This window comes from Salmo trutta, chromosome 20, assembly GCF_901001165.1.
Source record: "Salmo trutta chromosome 20, fSalTru1.1, whole genome shotgun sequence".
NCBI lineage: Eukaryota > Metazoa > Chordata > Actinopteri > Salmoniformes > Salmonidae > Salmo > Salmo trutta.
In genome coordinates, this window is record NC_042976.1 from 37,964,074 (window position 1) to 37,985,449 (window position 21,376).

At 50.7% G+C, this 21,376-nt stretch overlaps 1 protein-coding gene across 1 annotated transcript in view; it reads right to left on the reverse strand.

Moving 5' to 3' along the window:
- The window catches only part of LOC115156369 (uncharacterized), a 29,009-nt gene extending 18,114 nt beyond the window's left edge, over positions 1 to 10,895 (reverse strand). Inside the window, exons 1-2 of the mRNA XM_029703845.1 lie at positions 10,571 to 10,895; positions 8,948 to 10,480 (exon numbers count right to left, since the gene is read on the reverse strand). Coding sequence (XP_029559705.1) covers positions 8,948 to 10,480; positions 10,571 to 10,657 — 1,620 coding nt within the window. The 5' untranslated portion in view covers positions 10,658 to 10,895. The remainder of the gene's footprint in view (positions 1 to 8,947; positions 10,481 to 10,570) is intronic.
- Positions 10,896 to 21,376: the final 10,481 nt, after the last annotated feature.

Genomic DNA, 21,376 nt, shown 5'->3' on the forward strand with positions numbered 1-21,376 from the left:
GGAGGAGGGCCCCTGTAGGGTCTATCTGAGTGAGGAGGGACCCTATAGTGTCTGAGGGGAGGAGGGACCCTATAGTGTCTATCTGAGGGGAGGAGGGACCCTATGCTGTCTGTCTGAAGGGAGGAGGGACCCTATAGCGTCCTAGGGGAGGAGGGACCCTATAGTGCCTGAGGGGAGGAGGGACCCTATAGTGTCTATCTGAGGGGAGGAGGGACCCTATATTGTCTGCCTGAGGGGAGGAGGGACCCTATAGTGTCTATCTGAGGGGAGGAGGGACCCTATAGTGTCTATCTGAGGGGAGGAGGGGCCCTATAGTGTCTATCTGAGGGGAGGAGGGACCCTATACTGTCTGTCTGAGGGGAGGAGGGACCCTATACTGTCTGTCTGAGGGGAGGAGGGACCCTATAGTGTCTATCTGAGTGGAGGAGGGACTCTACAGTGTCTGTGTGAGGGGAGGAGGGACCCTATAGTGTCTATCTGAGGGGAGGAGGGACCCTATATTGTCTGCCTGAGGGAGGAGGGACCCTATAGTGTCTATCTGAGGGGAGGAGGGACCCTATAGTGTCTATCTGAGGGGAGGAGGGGCCCTATAGTGTCTATCTGAGGGGAGGAGGGACCCTATAGTGTCTATCTGAGGGGAGGAGGGACCCTATAGTGTCTGAGGGGAGGAGGGACCCTATAGTGTCTGTCTAAGGGGAGGAGGGACCCTATAGTGTCTGTCTAAGGGGAGGAGGGACCCTATAGTGTCTGTCTAAGGGGAGGAGGGACCCTATAGTGTCTATCTGAGGGGAGGAGGGACCCTATAGTGTCTATCTGAGGGAGGAGGGACCCTATAGTGTCTATCTGAGGGGAGGAGGGACCCTATAGTGTCTATCTGAGGGGAGGAGGGACCCTATAGTGTCTGAGGGGAGGTGGGACCCTATAGTGTCTGTCTGAGGGGAGGAGGGACCCTATAGTGTCTGAGGGGAGGAGGGACCCTACAGTGCCTGAGGGGAGGAGGGAACCTATAGTGTCTATCTGAGGGGAGGAGGGACCCTATAGTGGCTGAGGGGAGGAGGGACCCTATAGTGTCTATCTGAGGGGAGGAGGGACCCTATAGTGGCTGAGGGGTGGAGGGACCCTATAGTGTCTATCTGAGGGGAGGAGGGACCCTATAGTGTCTATCTGAGGGGAGGAGGGACTCTATAGTGTCTGTCTGAGGGGAGGAGGGACCCTATACTGTCTGTCTGAGGGGAGGAGGGACCCTATAGTGTCTATCTGAGGGGAGGAGGGACCCTATAGTGTCTATCTGAAGGGAGGAGGGACCCTATAGTGTCTATCTGAGGGGAGGAGGGACCCTATAGTGTCTATCTGAGGGGAGGAGGGACCCTATAGTGTCTATCTGAGGGGAGGAGGGACCCTATACTGTCTGTCTGAGGGGAGGAGGGACCCTATAGTGTCTGAGGGGAGGATGGACCCTATAGTGCCTGAGGGGAGGAGGGACCCTATACTGTCTGTCTGAGGGGAGGAGGGACCCTATAGTGTCTATCTGAGGGGAGGAGGGACCCTATAGTGTCTATCTGAGGGGAGGGGAGGGACCCTTTATTGTCTATCTGAGGGGAGGAGGGACCCTATAGTGTCTATCTGAGGGGAGGAGGGACCCTATAGTGTCTGAGGGGAGGAGGGACCCTATATTGTCTGTCTAAGGGGAGGAGGGACCCTATAGTGTCTGTCTAAGGGGAGGAGGGACCCTATAGTGTCTATCTGAGGGGAGGAGGGACCCTATAGTGTCTATCTGAGTGGAGGAGGGACCCTATAGTGTCTATCTGAGTGGAGGAGGGACTCTATAGTGTCTGTCTGAGGGTAGGAGGGACCCTATAGTGTCTGTCTGAGGGGAGGAGGGACCCTATAGTGTCTATCTGAGGGGAGGAGGGACCCTACAGTGTCTGAGGGAAGGAGGGACCTATAGTGTCTATCTGAGGGGAGGAGGGACCCTATAGTGTCTATCTGAGGGGAGGAGGGACCCTATAGAGTCTGTCTGAGGGGAGGAGGGACCCTATAGTGTCTATCTGAGGGCAGGAGGGACCCTATATTGTCTCTCTGAGGGCAGGAGGGACCCTATAGTGTCTAGCTGAGGGGAGGAGGGACCCTATAGTGTCTATCTGAGTGGTGGAGGGACCCTATAGTGTCTATCTGAGGGGAGGAGGGACCCTATAGTGTCTATCTGAGGGGAGGAGGGACCCTATAGTGTCTATCTGAGTGGAGGAGGGACCCTATAGTGTCTATCTGAGTGGAGGAGGGACCCTATAGTGTCTATCTGAGGGGGAGGAGGGACCCTATAGTGTCTATCTGAGGGGAGGAGGGACCCTATAGTGTCTATCTGAGGGGAGGAGGGACCCTATAGTGTCTATCTGAAGGGAGGAGGGACCCTATAGTGTCTATCTGAGGGGAGGAGGGACCCTATAGTGTCTGAGGGGAGGAGGGACCCTATAGCGTCTGTCTGAGGGGAGGAGGGACCCTATAGTGTCTGTCTGAGGGGAGGAGGGACCCTATAGTGTCTGTCTGAGGGGAGGAGGGGACCCTATAGTGTCTGTCTGAGGGGAGGAGGGACCCTATAGTGTCTATCTGAGGGGAGGAGGGACCCTATAGTGTCTATCTGAGGGGAGGAGTTACCCTATAGTGTCTATCTGAGGGGAGGAGGGACCCTATAGTGTCTATCTGAGGGGATGAGGGACCCTATAGTGTCTGAGGGGAGGAGGGACCCTATATTGTCTGTCTAAGGGGAGGAGGGACCCTATAGTGTCTGTCTAAGGGGAGGAGGGACCCTATAGTGTCTATCTGAGGGGAGGAGGGACCCTATAGTGTCTATCTGAGTGGGAGGAGGGACCCTATAGTGTCTATCTGAGGGGAGGAGGGACCCTATACTGTCTGTCTGAGGGGAGGAGGGACCCTATAGTGTCTATCTGAGTGGAGGAGGGACTCTATAGTGTCTGTCTGAGGGGAGGAGGGGACCCTATAGTGTCTATCTGAGGGGGAGGAGGGACCCTATAGTGTCTATCTGAGGGGAGGAGGGACCCTACAGTGTCTGAGGGAAGGGAGGGACCCTATAGTGTCTATCTGAGGGGAGGAGGGACCCTATAGTGTCTATCTGAGGGGAGGAGGGACCCTATAGTGTCTGAGGGAGGAGGGACCCTATAGTGTCTATCTGAGGGGAGGAGGGACCCTATATTGTCTGTCTGAGGGCAGGAGGGACCCTATAGTGTCTGTCTGAGGGGAGGAGGGACCCTATAGTGTCTATCTGAGTGGTGGAGGGACCCTATAGTGTCTATCTGAGGGGAGGAGGGACCCTATAGTGTCTATCTGAGGGAGGAGGGGACCCTATAGTTGTCTATCTGAGTGGAGGAGGGACCCTATAGTGTCTATCTGAGGGGAGGAGGGACCCTATAGTGTCTATCTGAGTGGAGGAGGGACCCTATAGTTCTATCTGAGGGAGGAGGGACCCTATAGTGTCTATCTGAGTGGAGGAGGGACCCTATATGTCTATCTGAGGGGAGGAGGGACCCTATAGTGTCTATCTGAGGGGAGGAGGGAAACTATAGTGTTATCTGAAGGGAGGAGGGACCCTATAGTGTCTAGGGGAGGAGGGACCCTATAGTGTCTATCTGAGGGGAGGAGGGACCCTATAGTGTCTGAGGGGAGGAGGGACCCTATAGTGTCTATCTGAGGGGAGGAGGGACCCTATAGTGTCTGTCTGAGGGGAGGAGGGACCCTATACTGTCTATCTGAGGGGAGGAGGGACCCTATAGTGTCTATCTGAGGGGAGGAGTTACCCTATAGTGTCTATCTGAGGGGAGGAGGGACCCTATAGTGTCTATTTGAGGGGAGGAGGGACCCTATAGTGTCTATCTGAGGGGAGGAGGGACCCTATGGTGTCTATCTGAGGGGAGGAGGGACCCTATAGTGGCTGAGGGGTGGAGGGACCCTATAGTGTCTATCTGAGGGGAGGAGGGACCCTATAGTGTCTATCTGAGGGGAGGAGGGACCCTATAGTGTCTGTCTGAGGGGAGGAGGGACCCTATAGTGTCTATCTGAGGGGAAGAAGGACCCTATAGTGTCTATCTGAGGGGAGGAGGGACTCTATAGTGTCTATCTGAAGGGAGGAGGGACCCTATAGTGTCTATCTGAGGGGAGGAGGGACCCTATAGTGTCTATCTGAGGGGAGGAGGGACCCTATACTGTCTGTCTGAGGGGAGGAGGGACCCTATAGTGTCTGAGGGGAGGAGTGACCCTATAGTGTCTGTCTGAGGGGAGGAGTGACCCTATAGTGTCTATCTGAGGGGAGGAGGGACCCTATAGTGTCTATCTGAGGGGAGGAGGGACCCTATAGTGTCTATCTGAGGGGAGGAGGGACCCTATAGTGTCTATCTGAGGGGAGGAGGGACCCTATAGTGTCTATCTGATGGGAGGAGGGACCCTATAGTGTCTATCTGATGGGAGGAGGGACCCTATAGTGTCTGAGGGGAGGAGGGACCCTATAGTGTCTGAGGGGAGGAGGGACCCTATAGTGTCTATCTGAGGGGAGGAGGGACCCTATAGTGTCTATCTGAGGGGAGGAAGGATCCTATAGTGTCTATCTGAGGGGAGGAGGGATCCTATAGTGTCTATCTGAGGGGAGGAGGGACCCTATAGTGTCTGAGGGGAGTAGGGACCCTATATTGTCTGTCTAAGGGGAGGAGGGACCCTATAGTGTCTGTCTAAGGGGAGGAGGGACCCTATAGTGTCTATCTGAGGGGAGGAGGGACCCTATAGTGTCTATCTGAGGGGAGGAGGGACCCTATAGTGTCTATCTGAGGGGAGGAGGGACCCTATAGTGTCTATCTGAGGGGAGGAGGGACCCTATATTGTCTATCTGAGGGGAGGAGGGACCCTATAGTGTCTGTCTGAGGGGAGGAGGGGCCCTATAGTGTCTGTCTGAGGGGAGGAGGGGCCCTATAGTGTCTGTCTGAGGGGAGGAGGGACCCTATAGTGTCTATCTGAGGGGAGGAGGGACCCTATAGTGTCTGTCTGAGGGGAGGAGGCACCCGATAGTGTCTATCTGAGGGGAGGAGGGACCCTATAGTGTCTATCTGAGAGGAGGAGGGGCCCTATAGTGTCTATCTGAGGGGAGGAGGGACCCTATACTGTCTGTCTGAGGGGAGGAGGGACCCTATAGTCTATCTGAGTGGAGGAGGGGCCCTATAGTGTCTGTCTGAGGGGAGGAGGGACCCTATAGTGTCTATCTGAGGGGAGGAGGGGCCCTATAGTGTCTATCTGAGGGGAGGAGGGACCCTATAGTGTCTGTCTGAGGGGAGGAGGGACCCTATACTGTCTAAGGGGAGGAGGGACCCTATAGTGCCTGAGGGGAGGAGGGACCCTATAGTGTCTATCTGAGGGGAGGAGGGACCCTACAGTGTCTGAGGGAAGGAGGGACCCTATAGTGTCTGTCTGAGGGGAGGAGGGACCCTATAGTGTCTATCTGAGGGGAGGAGGGACCCTATAGTGTCTATCTGAGGGGAGGAGGGACCCTATAGTGTCTATCTGAGGGGAGGAGGGACCCTATAGTGTCTATCTGAGGGGAGGAGGGACCCTATTGTGTCTGAGGGGAGGAGGGACCCTATATTGTCTATCTGAGGGGAGGAGGGACCCTCTAGTGTCTGAGGGGAGGAGGGACCCTATAGTGTCTGAGGGGAGGAGGGACCCTATAGTGTCTGTCTGAGGGGAGGAGGGACCCTATAGTGTCTGTCTGAGGGGAGGAGGGACCCTATAGTGTCTATCTGAGGGGAGGAGGGACCCTATAGTGTCTATCTGAGGGGAGGAGGGACCCTATATTGTCTATCTGAGGGGAGGAGGGACCCTATAGTGTCTGTCTGAGGGGATGAGGGACCCTATAGTGTCTGAGGGGAGGAGGGACCCTATATTGTCTGTCTAAGGGGAGGAGGGACACTATAGTGTCTGTCAAAGGGGAGGAGGGACCCTATAGTGTCTATCTGAGGGGAGGAGGGACCCTATAGTGTCTATCTGAGGGGAGGAGGGACCCTATAGTGTCTGAGGGGAGTAGGAACCCTATAGTGTCTGTCTGAGGGGAGGAGGGACCCTAAAGTGCCTGAGGGGAGGAGGGACCCTATAGTGCCTGAGGGGAGGAGGGACCCTATAGTGTCTATCTGAGGGGAGGAGGGACCCTATATTGTCTGCCTGAGGGGAGGAGGGACCCTATAGTGTCTATCTGAGTGGAGGATGGACCCTATAGTGTCTATCTGAGGGGAGGAGGGACCCTATACTGTCTATCTGAGGGGAGGAGGGACCCTATACTGTCTGTCTGAGGGGAGGAGGGACCCTATAGTGTCTATCTGAGTGGAGGAGGGACCCTATAGTGTCTGTCTGAGGGGAGGAGGGACCCTATAGTGTCTATCTGAGGGGAGGAGGGACCCTATAGTGTCTGAGGGGAGGAGGGACCCTATAGTGTCTATCTGATGGGAGGAGGGACCCTATAGTGTCTGAGGGGAGGAGGGACCCTATAGTGTCTATCTGAGGGGAGGAGGGACCCTATATTGTCTGTCTGAGGGGAGGAGGGACCCTATAGTGTCTATCTGAGGGGAGGAGGGACCCTATAGTGTCTGTCTGAGGGGAGGAGGGACCCTATAGTGTCTATCTGAGTGGAGGAGGGACCCTATAGTGTCTGAGGGGAGGAGGGACCCTGTAGTGTCTATCTGAGGGGAGGAGGGACCCTATAGTGTCTATCTGAGGGGAGGAGGGACCCTATAGTGTCTGTCTGAGGGGAGGAGGGACCCTATAGTGTCTATCTGAGGGGAGGAGGGACCCTATAGTGTCTATCTGAGGGGAGGAGGGACCCTATAGTGTCTATCTGAGGGGAGGAGGGACCCTATATTGTCTATCTGAGGGGAGGAGGGACCCTATAGTGTCTATCTGAGGGGAGGAGGGACCCTATAGTGTCTGAGGGGAGTAGGGACCCTATATTGTCTGTCTAAGGGGAGGAGGGACCCTATAGTGTCTGTCTAAGGGGAGGAGGGACCCTATAGTGTCTATCTGAGGGGAGGAGGAACCCTATAGTGTCTGAGGGGAGGAGGGACCCTATAGTGTCTATCTGAGGGGAGGAGGGACCCTATAGTGTCTATCTGAGGGGAGGAGGGACCCTATATTGTCTGTCTGAGGGGAGGAGGGACCCTATAGTGTCTATCTGAGGGGAGGAGGGACCCTATAGTGTCTGTCTAAGGGGAGGAGGGACCCTATAGTGTCTATCTGAGGGAGGAGGGACCCTATAGTGTCTGAGGGGAATAGGGACCCTATATTGTCTGTCTAAGGGGAGGAGGGACCCTATAGTGTCTGTCTGAGGGGAGGAGGGACCCTATAGTGTCTATCTGAAGGGAGGAGGGACCCTATAGTGTCTATCTGAGGGGAGGAGGGACCCTATAGTGTCTGAGGGGAGGAGGGACCCTATAGTGTCTGAGGGGAGGAGGGACCCTATAGTGTCTATCTGAGGGGAGGAGGGACCCTATAGTGTCTATCTGAGGGGAGGAGGGACCCTATAGTGTCTATCTGAGGGGAGGAGGGACCCTATAGTGTCTATCTGAGGGGAGGAGGGACCCTATAGTGTCTATCTGAGGGGAGGAGGGACCCTATAGTGTCTATCTGAGGGGAGGAGGGACCCTATAGTGTCTATCTGAAGGGAGGAGGGACCCTATAGTGTCTAATGGGAGGTGGGACCCTATAGTGTCTAAGGCGAGGAGGGACCCTATAGTGCCTGAGGGGAGGAGGGACCCTATAGTGTCTATCTGAGGGGAGGAGGGACCCTATAGTGTCTATCTGAGGGGAGGAGGGACCCTACAGTGTCTGAGGGAAGGAGGGACCCTATAGTGTCTGTCTGAGGGGAGGAGGGACCCTATAGTGTCTATCTGAAGGGAGGAGGGACCCTGTAGTGTCTATCTGAGGGGAGGAGGGACCCTATTGTGTCTATCTGAGGGGAGGAGGGACCCTATAGTGTCTATCTGAGGAGAGGAGGGACCCTATACTGTCTGTCTGAGGGGAGGAGGGACCCTATAGTGTCTGTCAAGTTGTGTATGGTTCACACTGCAGCCCTTTGCCCAAACTTGAAAAAGGCCTTTAAGGACTGAAGGACGCAAGGGACAACTCAATTTTCTTCTAACTTCTTTTATTTCTTTAGTCAGTTAGTTAGTTAATTAGTTCTTTAGTTAGCTTGATAATTAGTTAATTAGGTTGATAACCTTTAAAGGCAAAACACAAAAATAAATATACATTACTTCAAGTAAGGTCATTTCAAATTAAATACATAATCTCAATGTAGTCATATTATCTAAATTATACTATATACTAAATTAGACAATTGGTCTCAATTCTCAACACAAATAAACACCTAAGTTGCAACAATTTTACACAACAATGTCCATGTGCCTACCGGTTGAGTCTCCAGAATCCTAAATGAGCTGAATGTGTATGGATGAGTCTCCTCTTCCGTGAAGGACTTCCAGTGAAATGCTTTTCCACCAAACATTTCACCACCTGCTATCACAAAGGTGCACCAGTATATATGTTCCCCAGGGAAACACAAGCTAATGATGGGTTCCACAATGCATACACTCTTTCGCCCCCTGCTGGTGTTTTATCTTTGAAATCAGTTGAAAATCTGAACGCCTTGAATATCAATACCTGTCTTTTGACGCAACACCTCCCACTTGATCTCCTGGTTCTTGAACCCAAGGAGGTCACATCGGCTCCATCTTCGATGGCTTTACTTCTGCTCTTCTACAGGTAATAACACAACCAATCGCCTGACGTCCCTGTGAAGAATTGTAGCAGGGATTTTGGTTGAACGTTTCTTTGCTTTGTCTCCACAAACATGCTTCAAAGTTGAGATGGGATAACTTGGGAAGGTTCGTATATTTGCATCTCTCACAATGCCCTCCTTGTCAGCGTTGACATTGACGACCCTACCAAGCTTATACTGACTCCTCAAAGCATTCTGGTCTGCAAGCCAGACGACGTCTCCAACGGCCACGTTTCGCTGCTTTGTGTGCCACTTACTCCTCACAAACAGGTTAGGTCCAGCCAACTGACTCAACTTCCTCCAGAACCAGTTAACTTCTGCTTGAATGACTCTTAACCGTTTGTAGGAGTAGTCTTCAAACTCAAAGCTTCCTAAGTCTCCGCTAGGTCCAGTCCTTCCAAGCAGAAGAGAATTAGGGCTGATGTATTCTATGCAGTCCTCCCGGCTCTGAGTCCTGGCATCTATGGGCCTTTCATTGGCAAGGTTAGCAGCCATGAACATAAATGTTTGAAACTCACTCCATGTGAAGAGTCCTTCGCCTCTCATATTGTGCAAGGCCCGCTTCACAGTGCGAACAGCTGCTTCTGCAGCACCATTCCTGTGAGGGGAGTCTGCTGGGTGGATCTTCCAGCTCCACTCTGTTCCATGCTTTGAAGCTTCATTTTCAAGCTCAGATGTAATTTGTTGATCCAGGAAGTGGTAGAGCTCTTTGAGGGCAGGTCTGGCACCCACAAAGTTCTTTCCAGGATCTGACCAGAGTTTCTTTGGATGCCCTCTCAGTGCCGTGAATCTTTGGTAGGCCAGTAAGAAGCCTTCAGTTGACTGGTCACTGACAACATCTGTGTGTATAGCTCTGGATGCCATACAGCAGAAGACAATTCCCCACACCTTGAGCTTGACTTTCTTTCTCACCTCGTCCTTGACTTCATATGGTCCAAATAAGTCCACTGTTGTATACTCAAATGGTCTGGCTGGTGTTATACGCTCGGGTGGAAGGTCACTCATGATCTGTTGGCACTTTCTGGCCCTAGCCTTTCTGCACACCACACAGTTGTCAACTCTCTTTTTAGCCAGCTTCCGGCCTTTTATCACCCAGGCTTTCTTCCTCATCCGGAGGAGTGTACCTGCTATTTCTTCATGGTTTGCATCATGAGCCTCTTGGGCTAGGAGAGTGGATATCCATGCCTCATATGGTAGAATTGGTACAGCAGTCTCGTCCTCATCAAAGATCTTGAACCTCCCTCCACAAACCACGAGCCCAGTCTCTTCATCTCTGTAAACAGCGAGTCTGTTGAGAGTGGTGCCTTGAAAGGTTATACCTTCTTGAGCTGCAAGGAACAGGTCTCTTAGTGCATCTTCACACTCCCCAACAGTGAGTACAGCTTGTTTGCCTCTGGACTTCCAGTTTGTTGAAAGAATTTCCTCCCACTTTGGTTTATCTGAGGCTGAATTCCTGGTCAACACTTCTTTCCATTTCGTTGCAGCTCTCCAAACCCAGGCAATGACTCGGATCAGCCTGGTCAGGCTGCTGAATTTCCTGATGTCAATCAGTTTTGTTACCGCAGAGCCAGCTGGTGGTCTTCGGATCTTAGTCTTAAGTTCATCTGGGTTATTTTGCCTGCTTTGCTGTGCATCACTCTGACTTTCCTTCTGAACTCCCACTTCAGGAAGTACATCATTCTTGTTTCTCTTGGCCTGCGCTCTGGTCAGTGCTGCAGAGAAATATTTCCTTTGAAGTTTGTTTATGCCTTCCTTGGCATAAGCTGCAATTTCTTTGGCTGACTTCTGTGGCCACTCTTCCATGGGTTGCCGCAGGAACGCTGGTCCATTTTGCCACATGGAATCTTCTTGGAGGTCTTCCGGGGCTGCCCCTCTTGTTATGATGTCAGCACTGTTCAGGCCTCCCGGGATCCACCACCAGTCTTCGACAGATGTGGATTTCTGGATCTCTCCAACTCTGTTCGCGAAGAAAGATTGATACCCATAACTGTCTCTCTGGATAGCTCCCACCACAGTTTGACTGTCCAGCAGATGGAGCCATCGTTCAATTTCTATACGACTGTGTTTTTCAACGTACTTTCGAAGTGGTGCTGCGCAGACAGCACCGCAGATTTCAGCTTTCACTGCCTCCCCCTTTTGGTCCAAAGGTGTGAGTTTTGCTTTGGACTCAACCAACCTGACTTGGATGCCTTGCTCGGTTTCCCATCTGAAGTACACTACGGCTCCATAGCTCTTCTCACTTCCGTCAGAGAATGTTATTCCCCAAGGTTTACCAATCCAGTTGACTGGTGTGAGGCTTCTGTGGAAGGTGATTTGGCTAAGACGTGTGTACTCCTCAAACAGTTTGATGGCTTCTTCTCTCAATTGTTCAGACAGAGGTTTGTCCCACGTGTTTCGGGTCAGAGTTTTGCCTCCAGCTTCTTGAAACGCCTTTCTGACAAGAATGGCGCCCTTTTGTTTGGCAGGTGTGATGAGGCCTATTGGGTCATACAGGCTAGCTACTTGGCTTAGCAGTTCTCTTCTCGTCAGTGGGTTTGGAGTTTTCCCTCTCACCTCTTCTTCAAGGAGATTTTGTCCGACTCATCTTCTTTTTCCTCTTTGAGAAATTGATTGAAGTCATTAGGTACAGTTTGTCCTCTTCAACAAGGTATCCAACTCCAAGGGCTTTATTGTCTCCTTTCCTCATCTGGTTTGGGAGAATAAGTACTGTCCCTGACACCGCTCCTTGTTCTCCTGGTACGATCTCCTGCCTCCCACTTTGGCCTGAGCGGATCCAGGGTTTGAGGAAGAATCCGCCTGTCCTCAGGATCTCTTCAACTCTTTTGGTGTCCTTGTCCAGCTTTTGTAAGTCATTATGGGAAGTCAGGATGTCATCGACATAGGCATCCTCTTCAAGGATCCTACGTTCCTCCTCCAGGTGAGCGAACATGGGCAGTTTTGCTGTCTCTCTCATGGCCAGTTGTACAATGCACCCTGCTGGTCGATCGCCAATGTTGACTCTGGTGATGGCATACTCTTCAATCTCTTCCTCCTCAGTGTTTCTCCAGAGAAATCTGTGGAGATGCATCTCCAGGTTTTCTAACCACACCGAATTGTACATCTTCCTGATGTCGCCAAGAGCAGCATGGACACCTCTTCTGAACCTGAGTAGTACTGCTCGGATGGGATTGAGAACATCAGGCCCTTTCAGCAGCAGGTCATTCATGCTGACCCCTTTAAACTTCTGGCTGCTGTTCCATACCAGTCGCACAGGTGTTGTGACAGAGTGTGGGTTTGGCGCCACCAAGTGGCTGACATACCATACTGGTCCTTTCCAGCTGGCGATCATCTCTTTGGTGAGTTTCTTTGCTGCTCTTCTCTCCACCATTTCATGCACTTGAGCTGTGTAGGCTATTTTCCACTCTGGCTCTTTCTTGAGTTGTTTAACTGTTCTTAAGAAGGTGGCTTCAACCCCACTCCTGTTGTAAGGAAGGGAACTTGGATCTTGAATCCAGGGGTATTTTGTGTCCCAGTGCGGTTTATCGCTGTGAGCATCTGCTTTGATGTCGGTGAGGCCTTTCCTTATGATCTCCAGCTCCCTTTCCTCACTCAGAGTCATTTCCTTGCCTCCTGGTTGACAATTGCCGCACCGGCATCCTCCACACTTCGGTTCGCAAGCTGCTCCAATGCTATCCCATTTCCACCAATCCAAGAACTCTCTGCGAGCTACTGTGCTTTTGGTTTCAGCTGTGAACTCTTGTGTTTTAGTTATCTCTTGATACTTGACAGCGGTTGCTCTCATGGATCGAGCAAAGTGCGTTCCAGACCTGTGCGCGGCCATATCGACTTCTTCAAACAGATCTGGATGTGCTCCACCAACAGTCTTTCCTAGCGGGCTCTCCCATAAGACAAGGTCTCCAATTACCTTCACTCTTTGCGGAGCAAGTCTTCCTTCGCGGTGGCTTATCAGTAGCTCAATGCTCTCCGGTCTCCTCAGAGCTCCTAGACTGACTTCTGGGAAGAACTTCTTGAGTTGCTCAGGTTTGATGACTCTGTGGATGTTGGCAATTTCATTCAAACCATAGCAGACAAGCTCATGGGCTCTTTCTGTGCCTCTAGGCATTTTGACCCTCACTCTGAGGAGATATCTTCTGGTTTTAACCTTCATGGCCATCCCCCCAACTCCATGGACGACTAAAGTGATGTTTTCACTTCGAAGATTTAATCTCCTGGCAGCTCTGTGGGTGATATAATTTGTGTCCGATGCCAAGTCGATCAGGGTTCCAATTTTTTGTCCTGCATTGGCAGTTACCTCGAGCAGCATTAGAATAACTGGCAATTCTTCTACTGCACTTGACACAATCTCTCCAAGCTGGATCTTTTCACCACAGTTTGTCTTTGCGGTGATGTTGGTGAACGCTCTCTTGAATTTGTCTACCATCTCTGGGGAGAGTTTAGATACAAATTCTTCCTGCTCCTCAGTCCGCGTTCTCACATTGAATTGTCTTCTTTCTGAGTCACTCCTCCTGAAGTCTCCCTTCAGGCATAGAAAGAAATGGTGGTCTTTTTTACAGTTTCTGTTCCTGCACAGGTATGTCTCTTTGCATTCATCATCTTCTCCATGACAGACCAAGCACCTCTTGCAGGCCCCCAGCTTTTCTACAGCAGCCAACTTTTCCACTGGCTTCAGTTCCTTGAAACGCTTGCAAAAGAATATTTTTTCTCTGTGCTTTTCATCACCACACACAACACAGCCTCCTTTCGTTGTGGACCGCGTGGACGCATATTTCCTCTCCATGCAAGGATTTCTCTTTTCTGGCCTTTCACTCACTCCCAGCTGCTCCAGTTTTTCAAGAATTTCCTCTTGTGTTTTCAGGAATTTAAGAAGGTTCTCAAAGTGATTATCTGGTGTGACATTATTCCTCGGATTAACCATGAAGACAAGCCACTCCCTCTTGATGTCGTCAGGTAACTTGCTTTCTATGGATCTGATCACTAGAGGGTTGTTGATGGCTCCTGTGTTTCCAAGCTCCGTGAGGTCATCCAGGGCCTTCTCTATAGTTTGGATCATGTCGATAACTTTCCTAGGCTGATTTGCCCTTAATGCAGGAATTTTCTCCAGATCCTCCATTATCTCCAAGGCAATTGTAGACTTGTTTCCATATCTGTTCTCCAGCAGCCTGAACATGTCCTCAGCAGTGTTGTAGGAAGACAAACGGAGGCCTCTGCATATCCTCTCATCTATACTGTCAATGAGTTGGATCCTCTTTACCTCGACTGAGCCTGTTGGTTCCCCCTGCTTTTGCAGACTCTCCCAGTCTCTTCTCCATCGATGGAAGTTCCTTTTATACCCACTGAACTTGGGTAGACAGATTGGCTTTATCCTCAGTGTCGGTTGTGGAGCTGCCATGGGCACCTGCGGCACTCTCCCTCCGACTCTCTCCTCTTCTGCGATTCTTTGTGCTGTGAGAAATCCTGCCCTCCTTGCTTCAAGGTTGTTGCCGAATGCCTTCAGATCCTTCACTCTCCCTCCGAGCCTTTCCTTTTCTGCCACCGGAATCCACATCTCCCACTCTGCTAAGCTTGCGATTGCATTTTGGACTTGTGTTTTCACCCTATCCCACCGTAGCTCAAAGCCATCTCTGTTTATAGCAGTAACAGGTATCTGAGCAACTCCATCACAGGCTGTCTCGGCTTCATGGATTGCAGACTTCACCTCATTTTCGCCATATCTAGGCCATAGATTGGACTGGACCATCTCCCTGACCTCATCCAATCGTGCTTCGCATTCTTGGAATGTCTTCTCAACTTCATTCTGCTTCTCCTTGCTCAGTTCAGCTTCTTCACCCTCATCGGTTCCAGCTTCAATGTCTGCCAGAAGGCCAGCCCTGTACTCGTCATTTGTCTCACTGACCGTCCTCGCCTCCGACTTGAGCTTCTTGAACTCCTCTTGTAGTTCTCTTTTAGTCATGTGCTTTGCGACTCTGCTGAGGAAGTTCGCCTGCTTGGTAAAAGTGCTTTTAGCTAAAGTTCTTTTTTTCTTCAGCTCCTTCACTGTTATTCCAAGAGCTTCCTCCGCCATGTTGAGATGTCAGTCAATACTCCTCTCTGCGATGACAGCTTTCCTGACTTCAGGCCGTTAATCCTTTTGTCTTCACTGCCACGCGGTTATCAACTGTCAAGTTGTGTATGGTTCACACTGCAGCTCTTTGCCCAAACTTGAAAAAGGCCTTTAAGGACTGAAGGACGCAAGGGACAACTCAATTTTCTTCTAACTTCTTTTATTTCTTTAGTCAGTTAGTTAGTTAATTAGTTCTTTAGTTAGCTTGATAATTAGTTAATTAGGTTGATAACCTTTAAAGGCAAAACACAAAAATAAATATACATTACTTCAAGTAAGGTCATTTCAAATTAAATACATAATCTCAATGTAGTCATATTATCTAAATTATACTATATACTAAATTAGACAATTGGTCTCAATTCTCAACACAAATAAACACCTAAGTTGCAACAATTTTACACAACAATGTCCATGTGCCTACCGGTTGAGTCTCCAGAATCCTAAATGAGCTGAATGTGTATGGATGAGTCTCCTCTTCCGTGAAGGACTTCCAGTGAAATGCTTTTCCACCAAACATTTCACCACCTGCTATCACAAAGGTGCACCAGTATATATGTTCCCCAGGGAAACACAAGCTAATGATGGGTTCCACAATGCATACACTCTTTCGCCCCCTGCTGGTGTTTTATCTTTGAAATCAGTTGAAAATCTGAACGCCTTGAATATCAATACCTGTCTTTTGACGCAACAGTGTCTGAGGGGAGGATGGACCCTATAGTGCCTGAGGGGAGGAGGGACCCTATAGTGTCTATCTGAGGGGAGGATGGACCCTATAGTGCCTGAGGGGAGGAGGGACCCTATAGTGTCTATCTGAGGGGAGGAGGGACCCTATATTGTCTGCCTGAGGGGAGGAGGGACCCTATAGTGCCTGAGGGGAGGAGGGACCCTATAGTGTCTATCTGAGGGGAGGAGGGACCCTATATTGTCTGCCTGAGGGGAGGAGGGACCCTATAGTGTCTATCTGAGGGGAGGAGGGACCCTATAGTGTCTATCTGAGTGGAGGAGGGACCCTATAGTGTCTATCTGAGGGGAGGAGGGACCCTATACTGTCTGTCTGAGGGGAGGAGGGACCCTATAGTGTCTATCTGAGTGGAGGAGGGACTCTATAGTGTCTGTCTGAGGGGAGGAGGGACCCTATAGTGTCTATCTGAGGGGAGGAGGGACCCTATAGTGTCTATCTGAGGGGAGGAGGGACCCTATAGTGTCTGAGGGGAGGAGGGACCCTATAGTGTCTATCTGATGGGAGGAGGGACCCTATAGTGTCTGAGGGGAGGAGGGACCCTATAGTGTCTGAGGGGAGGAGGGATCCTATAGTGTCTATCTGAGGGGTGGAGGGGCCCTATAGTGTCTGTCTGAGGGGAGGAGGGACCCTATAGTGTCTTTCTGAGGGGAGGAGGGACCCTATAGTGTCTATCTGAGGGGAGGAGGGACCCTATAGTGTCTATCTGAGGGGAGGAGGGACCCTATATTGTCTATCTGAGGGGAGGAGGGACCCTATAGTGTCTATCTGAGGGGTGGAGGGACCCTATAGTGTCTGAGGGGAGGAGGGACCCTATATTGTCTGTCTAAGGGGAGGAGGGACCCTATAGTGTCTATCTGAGGGGAGGAGGGACCCTATAGTGTCTATCTGAGTGGAGGAGGGACCCTATAGTGTCTATCTGAGGGGAGGAGGGACCCTATACTGTCTGTCTGAGGGGAGGAGGGACCCTATAGTGTCTATCTGAGTGGAGGAGGGACTCTATAGTGTCTGTCTGAGGGGAGGAGGGACCCTATAGTGTCTATCTGAGGGGAGGAGGGACCCTATAGTGTCTATCTGAGGGGAGGAGGGACCCTATAGTGTCTGAGGGGAGGAGGGACCCTATAGTGTCTATCTGATGGGAGGAGGGACCCTATAGTGTCTGAGGGGAGGAGGGACCCTATAGTGTCTGAGGGAGGAGGGACCCTATAGTGTCTATCTGAGGGGAGGAGGGACCCTATAGTGTCTGTCTGAGGGGAGGAGGGACCCTATAGTGTCTATCTGAGGGGAGGAGGGACCCTATAGTGTCTATCTGAGGGGAGGAGGGACCCTATATTGTCTATCTGAGGGGAGGAGGGACCCTATAGTGTCTATCTGAGGGGAGGAGGGACCCTATAGTGTCTGAGGGGAGGAGGGACCCTATATTGTCTGTCTAAGGGGAGGAGGGACCCTGTAGTGTCTGTCTAAGGGGAGGAGGGACCCTATAGTGTCTATCTGAGGGGAGGAGGGACCCTATAGTGTCTGAGGGGAGGAGGGACCCTAAAGTGTCTATCTGAGGGGAGGAGGGACCCTATAGTGTCTCTCTGAGGGGAGGAGGGACCCTATATTGTCTGTCTGAGCGGAGGAGGGACCCTATAGTGTCTATCTGAGTGGAGGAGGGACTCTATAGTGTCTGTCTGAGGGGAGGAGGGACCCTATAGTGTCTATCTGAGGGGAGGAGGGACCCTATAGTGTCTATCTGAGGGGAGGAGGGACCCTATAGTGTCTGAGGGGAGGAGGGACCCTATAGTGTCTATCTGATGGGAGGAGGGACCCTATAGTGTCTGAGGGGAGGAGGGACCCTATAGTGTCTGAGGGAGGAGGGACCCTATAGTGTCTATCTGAGGGGAGGAGGGACCCTATAGTGTCTGTCTGAGGGGAGGAGGGACCCTATAGTGTCTATCTGAGGGGAGGAGGGACCCTATAGTGTCTATCTGAGGGGAGGAGGGACCCTATATTGTCTATCTGAGGGGAGGAGGGACCCTATAGTGTCTATCTGAGGGGAGGAGGGACCCTATAGTGTCTGAGGGGAGGAGGGACCCTATATTGTCTGTCTAAGGGGAGGAGGGACCCTGTAGTGTCTGTCTAAGGGGAGGAGGGACCCTATAGTGTCTATCTGAGGGGAGGAGGGACCCTATAGTGTCTGAGGGGAGGAGGGACCCTAAAGTGTCTATCTGAGGGGAGGAGGGACCCTATAGTGTCTCTCTGAGGGGAGGAGGGACCCTATATTGTCTGTCTGAGCGGAGGAGGGACCCTATAGTGTCTATCTGAGGGGAGGAGGGACCCTATAGTGTCTGTCTGAGGGGAGGAGGGACCCTATAGTGTCTGTCTGAGGGGAGGAGGGACCCTATAGTGTCTATCTGAGGGGAGGAGGGACCCTATAGTGTCTCTCTGAGGGGAGGAGGGACCCTATATTGTCTGTCTGAGCGGAGGAGGGACCCTATAGTGTCTATCTGAGGGGAGGAGGGACCCTATAGTGTCTGTCTGAGGGGAGGAGGGACCCTATAGTGTCTGTCTGAGGGGAGGAGGGACCCTATAGTGTCTATCTGAGTGGAGGAGGGACCCTATAGTGTCTGAGGGGAGGAGGGACCCTATAGTGTCTATCTGAGGGGAGGAGGGACCCTATAGTGTCTATCTGAGGGGAGGAGGGACCCTATAGTGTCTGTCTGAGGGGAGGAGGGACCCTATAGTGTCTATCTGAGGGGAGGAGGGACCCTATAGTGTCTATCTGAGGGGAGGAGGGACCCTATAGTGTCTCTCTGAGGGGAGGAGGGACCCTATATTGTCTGTCTGAGCGGAGGAGGGGCCCTATAGTGTCTATCTGAGGGGAGGAGGGACCCTATAGTGTCTGTCTGAGGGGAGGAGGGACCCTATAGTGTCTGTCTGAGGGGAGGAGGGACCCTATAGTGTCTATCTGAGTGGAGGAGGGACCCTATAGTGTCTGAGGGGAGGAGGGACCCTATAGTGTCTATCTGAGGGGAGGAGGGACCCTATAGTGTCTATCTGAGGGGAGGAGGGACCCTATAGTGTCTGTCTGAGGGGAGGAGGGACCCTATAGTGTCTATCTGAGGGGAGGAGGGACCCTATAGTGTCTATCTGAGGGGAGGAGGGACCCTATAGTGTCTGAGGGGAGGAGGGACCCTATAGTGTCTATCTGAGGGGAGGAGGGACCCGATACCATCTGCCTGATGGGAGGAACTAATTCTTGGAATGGAGTACATGGGAGGGATCTGAAATCGTTTTCTGCGCTTCTCTGGTAACGGTCTGTTCAAAAACTGCTGCCTCACATTCATAACCTTCTTGGCAGTTTTTATCATACTGTGCTCATTTCTCTGTGCTCATTTCAAATTAATTATTCATTCTTGGTTAGGAACATTCAGTGCTCCTGTTTTCTGTTTTAGGTGAGTGCTCTTTGAAAGATTAAAGCCAAAGCTTTTTAATTAACTTCCATCCCGTTATCAGAGTTACCGAATCAACGTCTAGCTGTCACTACAGTCTTCAACACATGTCATACTGTTTCCCCTTAGCTGGATCACCTGACATCATTCCAGACATATTTAGAGATTCTTCGTCAACAGATTTCACTTTTTTATGCAATAAGCATTTCCTTAAAAAATATGGAAGTATTTTGGCCTCACCGTAGCATTTTTTTTGACTGATGATGCTGTTGAAATTTAAGCAAAGTGTACCAATGGCCACACACAGCACACACACACACAGTCTGCCTGAAGTATGGGCTCCCTGGATGTTGCTCACTGTCAGTGCCAGTTTCTTAATACTCACCATAAATCATTTGCTAACGCTGGCAGAAACCTCCACGGCTGAAACTGCTGCATTATTTACCCCAATGGCTTTTACAAATTAGTCAGGGGGGGAAAGACCGACTGTAAATGTGGTGTTTGGGGACATGTCACTCAGCACTCAGTACCCCTACCTCAGTGGAACTGGGAACAGAACAGGCAAGTCCGTGGCAGGTAGAGACAGAGATGGAAACGGGACGGTTGCATTGTTATTGACCGATGATTGCGTTGTGTTTCGGTATACTTTGTCTTAATCGGCGCTATATGTTTGTTCGAAGACGCTTTGTTACTTTTATCTGATTACCTTCGCAGAGAGGACTTTTCATTTATCTCAGTGTCCCATGTTCCCGGGACAGACGACAAAAGCGGTTCGCTTTACAACCTGCGTCTAAATGTCACGTGTCAAACAGTCCCCTTGCTTTCGTAAGAGACACAAAGACAAACAAAGCGTCTTTTAATTAAAGCACTTTAGGTATCTTTTTTGTTGTTGACGGTAACAAGATATTAGACACGTATGATGTGACACACACACACGCACCCATCATTTGCGTACACACTCTCCCACGTAGTCACTCCCTCTAACCATAATCATCTATCAGAAATATTCCGATTTCAGAACAAATCCATCATCATCGTTTATTGCTATTCTCTGTAAAGCTGTTCTCCTTTACATGCAACCCATCACCCCCATCATTTCTCCCTCTAATCCTTTCATTTTCATGCATGTCCACATCAGGCTTGGCCACATTAAACCAATGATTAATGATGTATTGATTATGGTCCTTTCAACCACTGAGAGAAGGTGCTGAGTTGACAGTGTACTTCCCTTATCTAGGCCGCCCAGCTTGCCAAAAAGGATATATATATATTCCTCTTGGGGAGGAAAACGTGGGAAAACCTGACTTGAACACATTCAAGGTTCTAAAACATTTGTATCCTTTTCACTTGGTGATTGAGCCTCGCCTGCATAACTTTGGAAATCAAAGGTATAACTTGTAATCAGTTTTGCCATCTGTCTTTCTTACTGCATGCTGCTATGATCACACCTTTGGAAAAGCTCGACTAATATTAGTTTGTGTTAGCTGCATTTCACATTTTCACAGTTGGAGTTTTCCGATTGCCAGCTTGCTCCTTTCACCACTCCCACCCAGCAGCAGGCCTTCCCGTCCATCCACCCATCAACCCCTGCTCTCCAGTCCTCTCTCTCTGGCATTTAGGAGAGTGCAATTTTAGAAAGCAGAGTAAATTACTTCTATTGAAATAGCATTTCCCTCTAATGTTCAATTTTAGGGCAGATTGGTATTGTCTGCAGCAGGAAGATGGTGAAAACTCATCTGGGTCTACTCTATCTTTTACACATTTTTTCTCTCTCTTTCACTGACCTTCCACCTCTCTCTCCCTCTGTCTCTCTATCTGCTTTTCTCTATCTGCCTCTCTCTCTCTCTCTCTCTCTCTCTGCCTCTCTCTCGCTCTATCTGCCTCTCTCTCTCTCTCTCTCTCTCTCTGCCTCTCTCTCGCTCTATCTGCCTCTCTCTTTATTTCTATCTGCCTCTCTCTCTCTGCCTCTCTCTATCTGCCTCTCTATATTTCTATCTGCCAATCTCTCTCTATCTGCCTCACTCTATCTGCCTCACTCTATCTCTCTCTCTGCCTCTCTTTCTCTGCCTCTCTCTATCTGCCTCTCTATATTTCTATCTGCCAATCTCTCTCTATCTGCCTCACTCTATCTGCCTCACTCTATCTCTCTCTCTGCCTCTCTCTCTCTGCCTATCTATCTGCCTATCTATCTGCCTATCTATCTGCCTATCTATCTGCCTATCTATCTGTCGCTCTCTCTCCCTATCTCTCTCTGCCTATCTGCCTATCTATCTGCCGCTCTC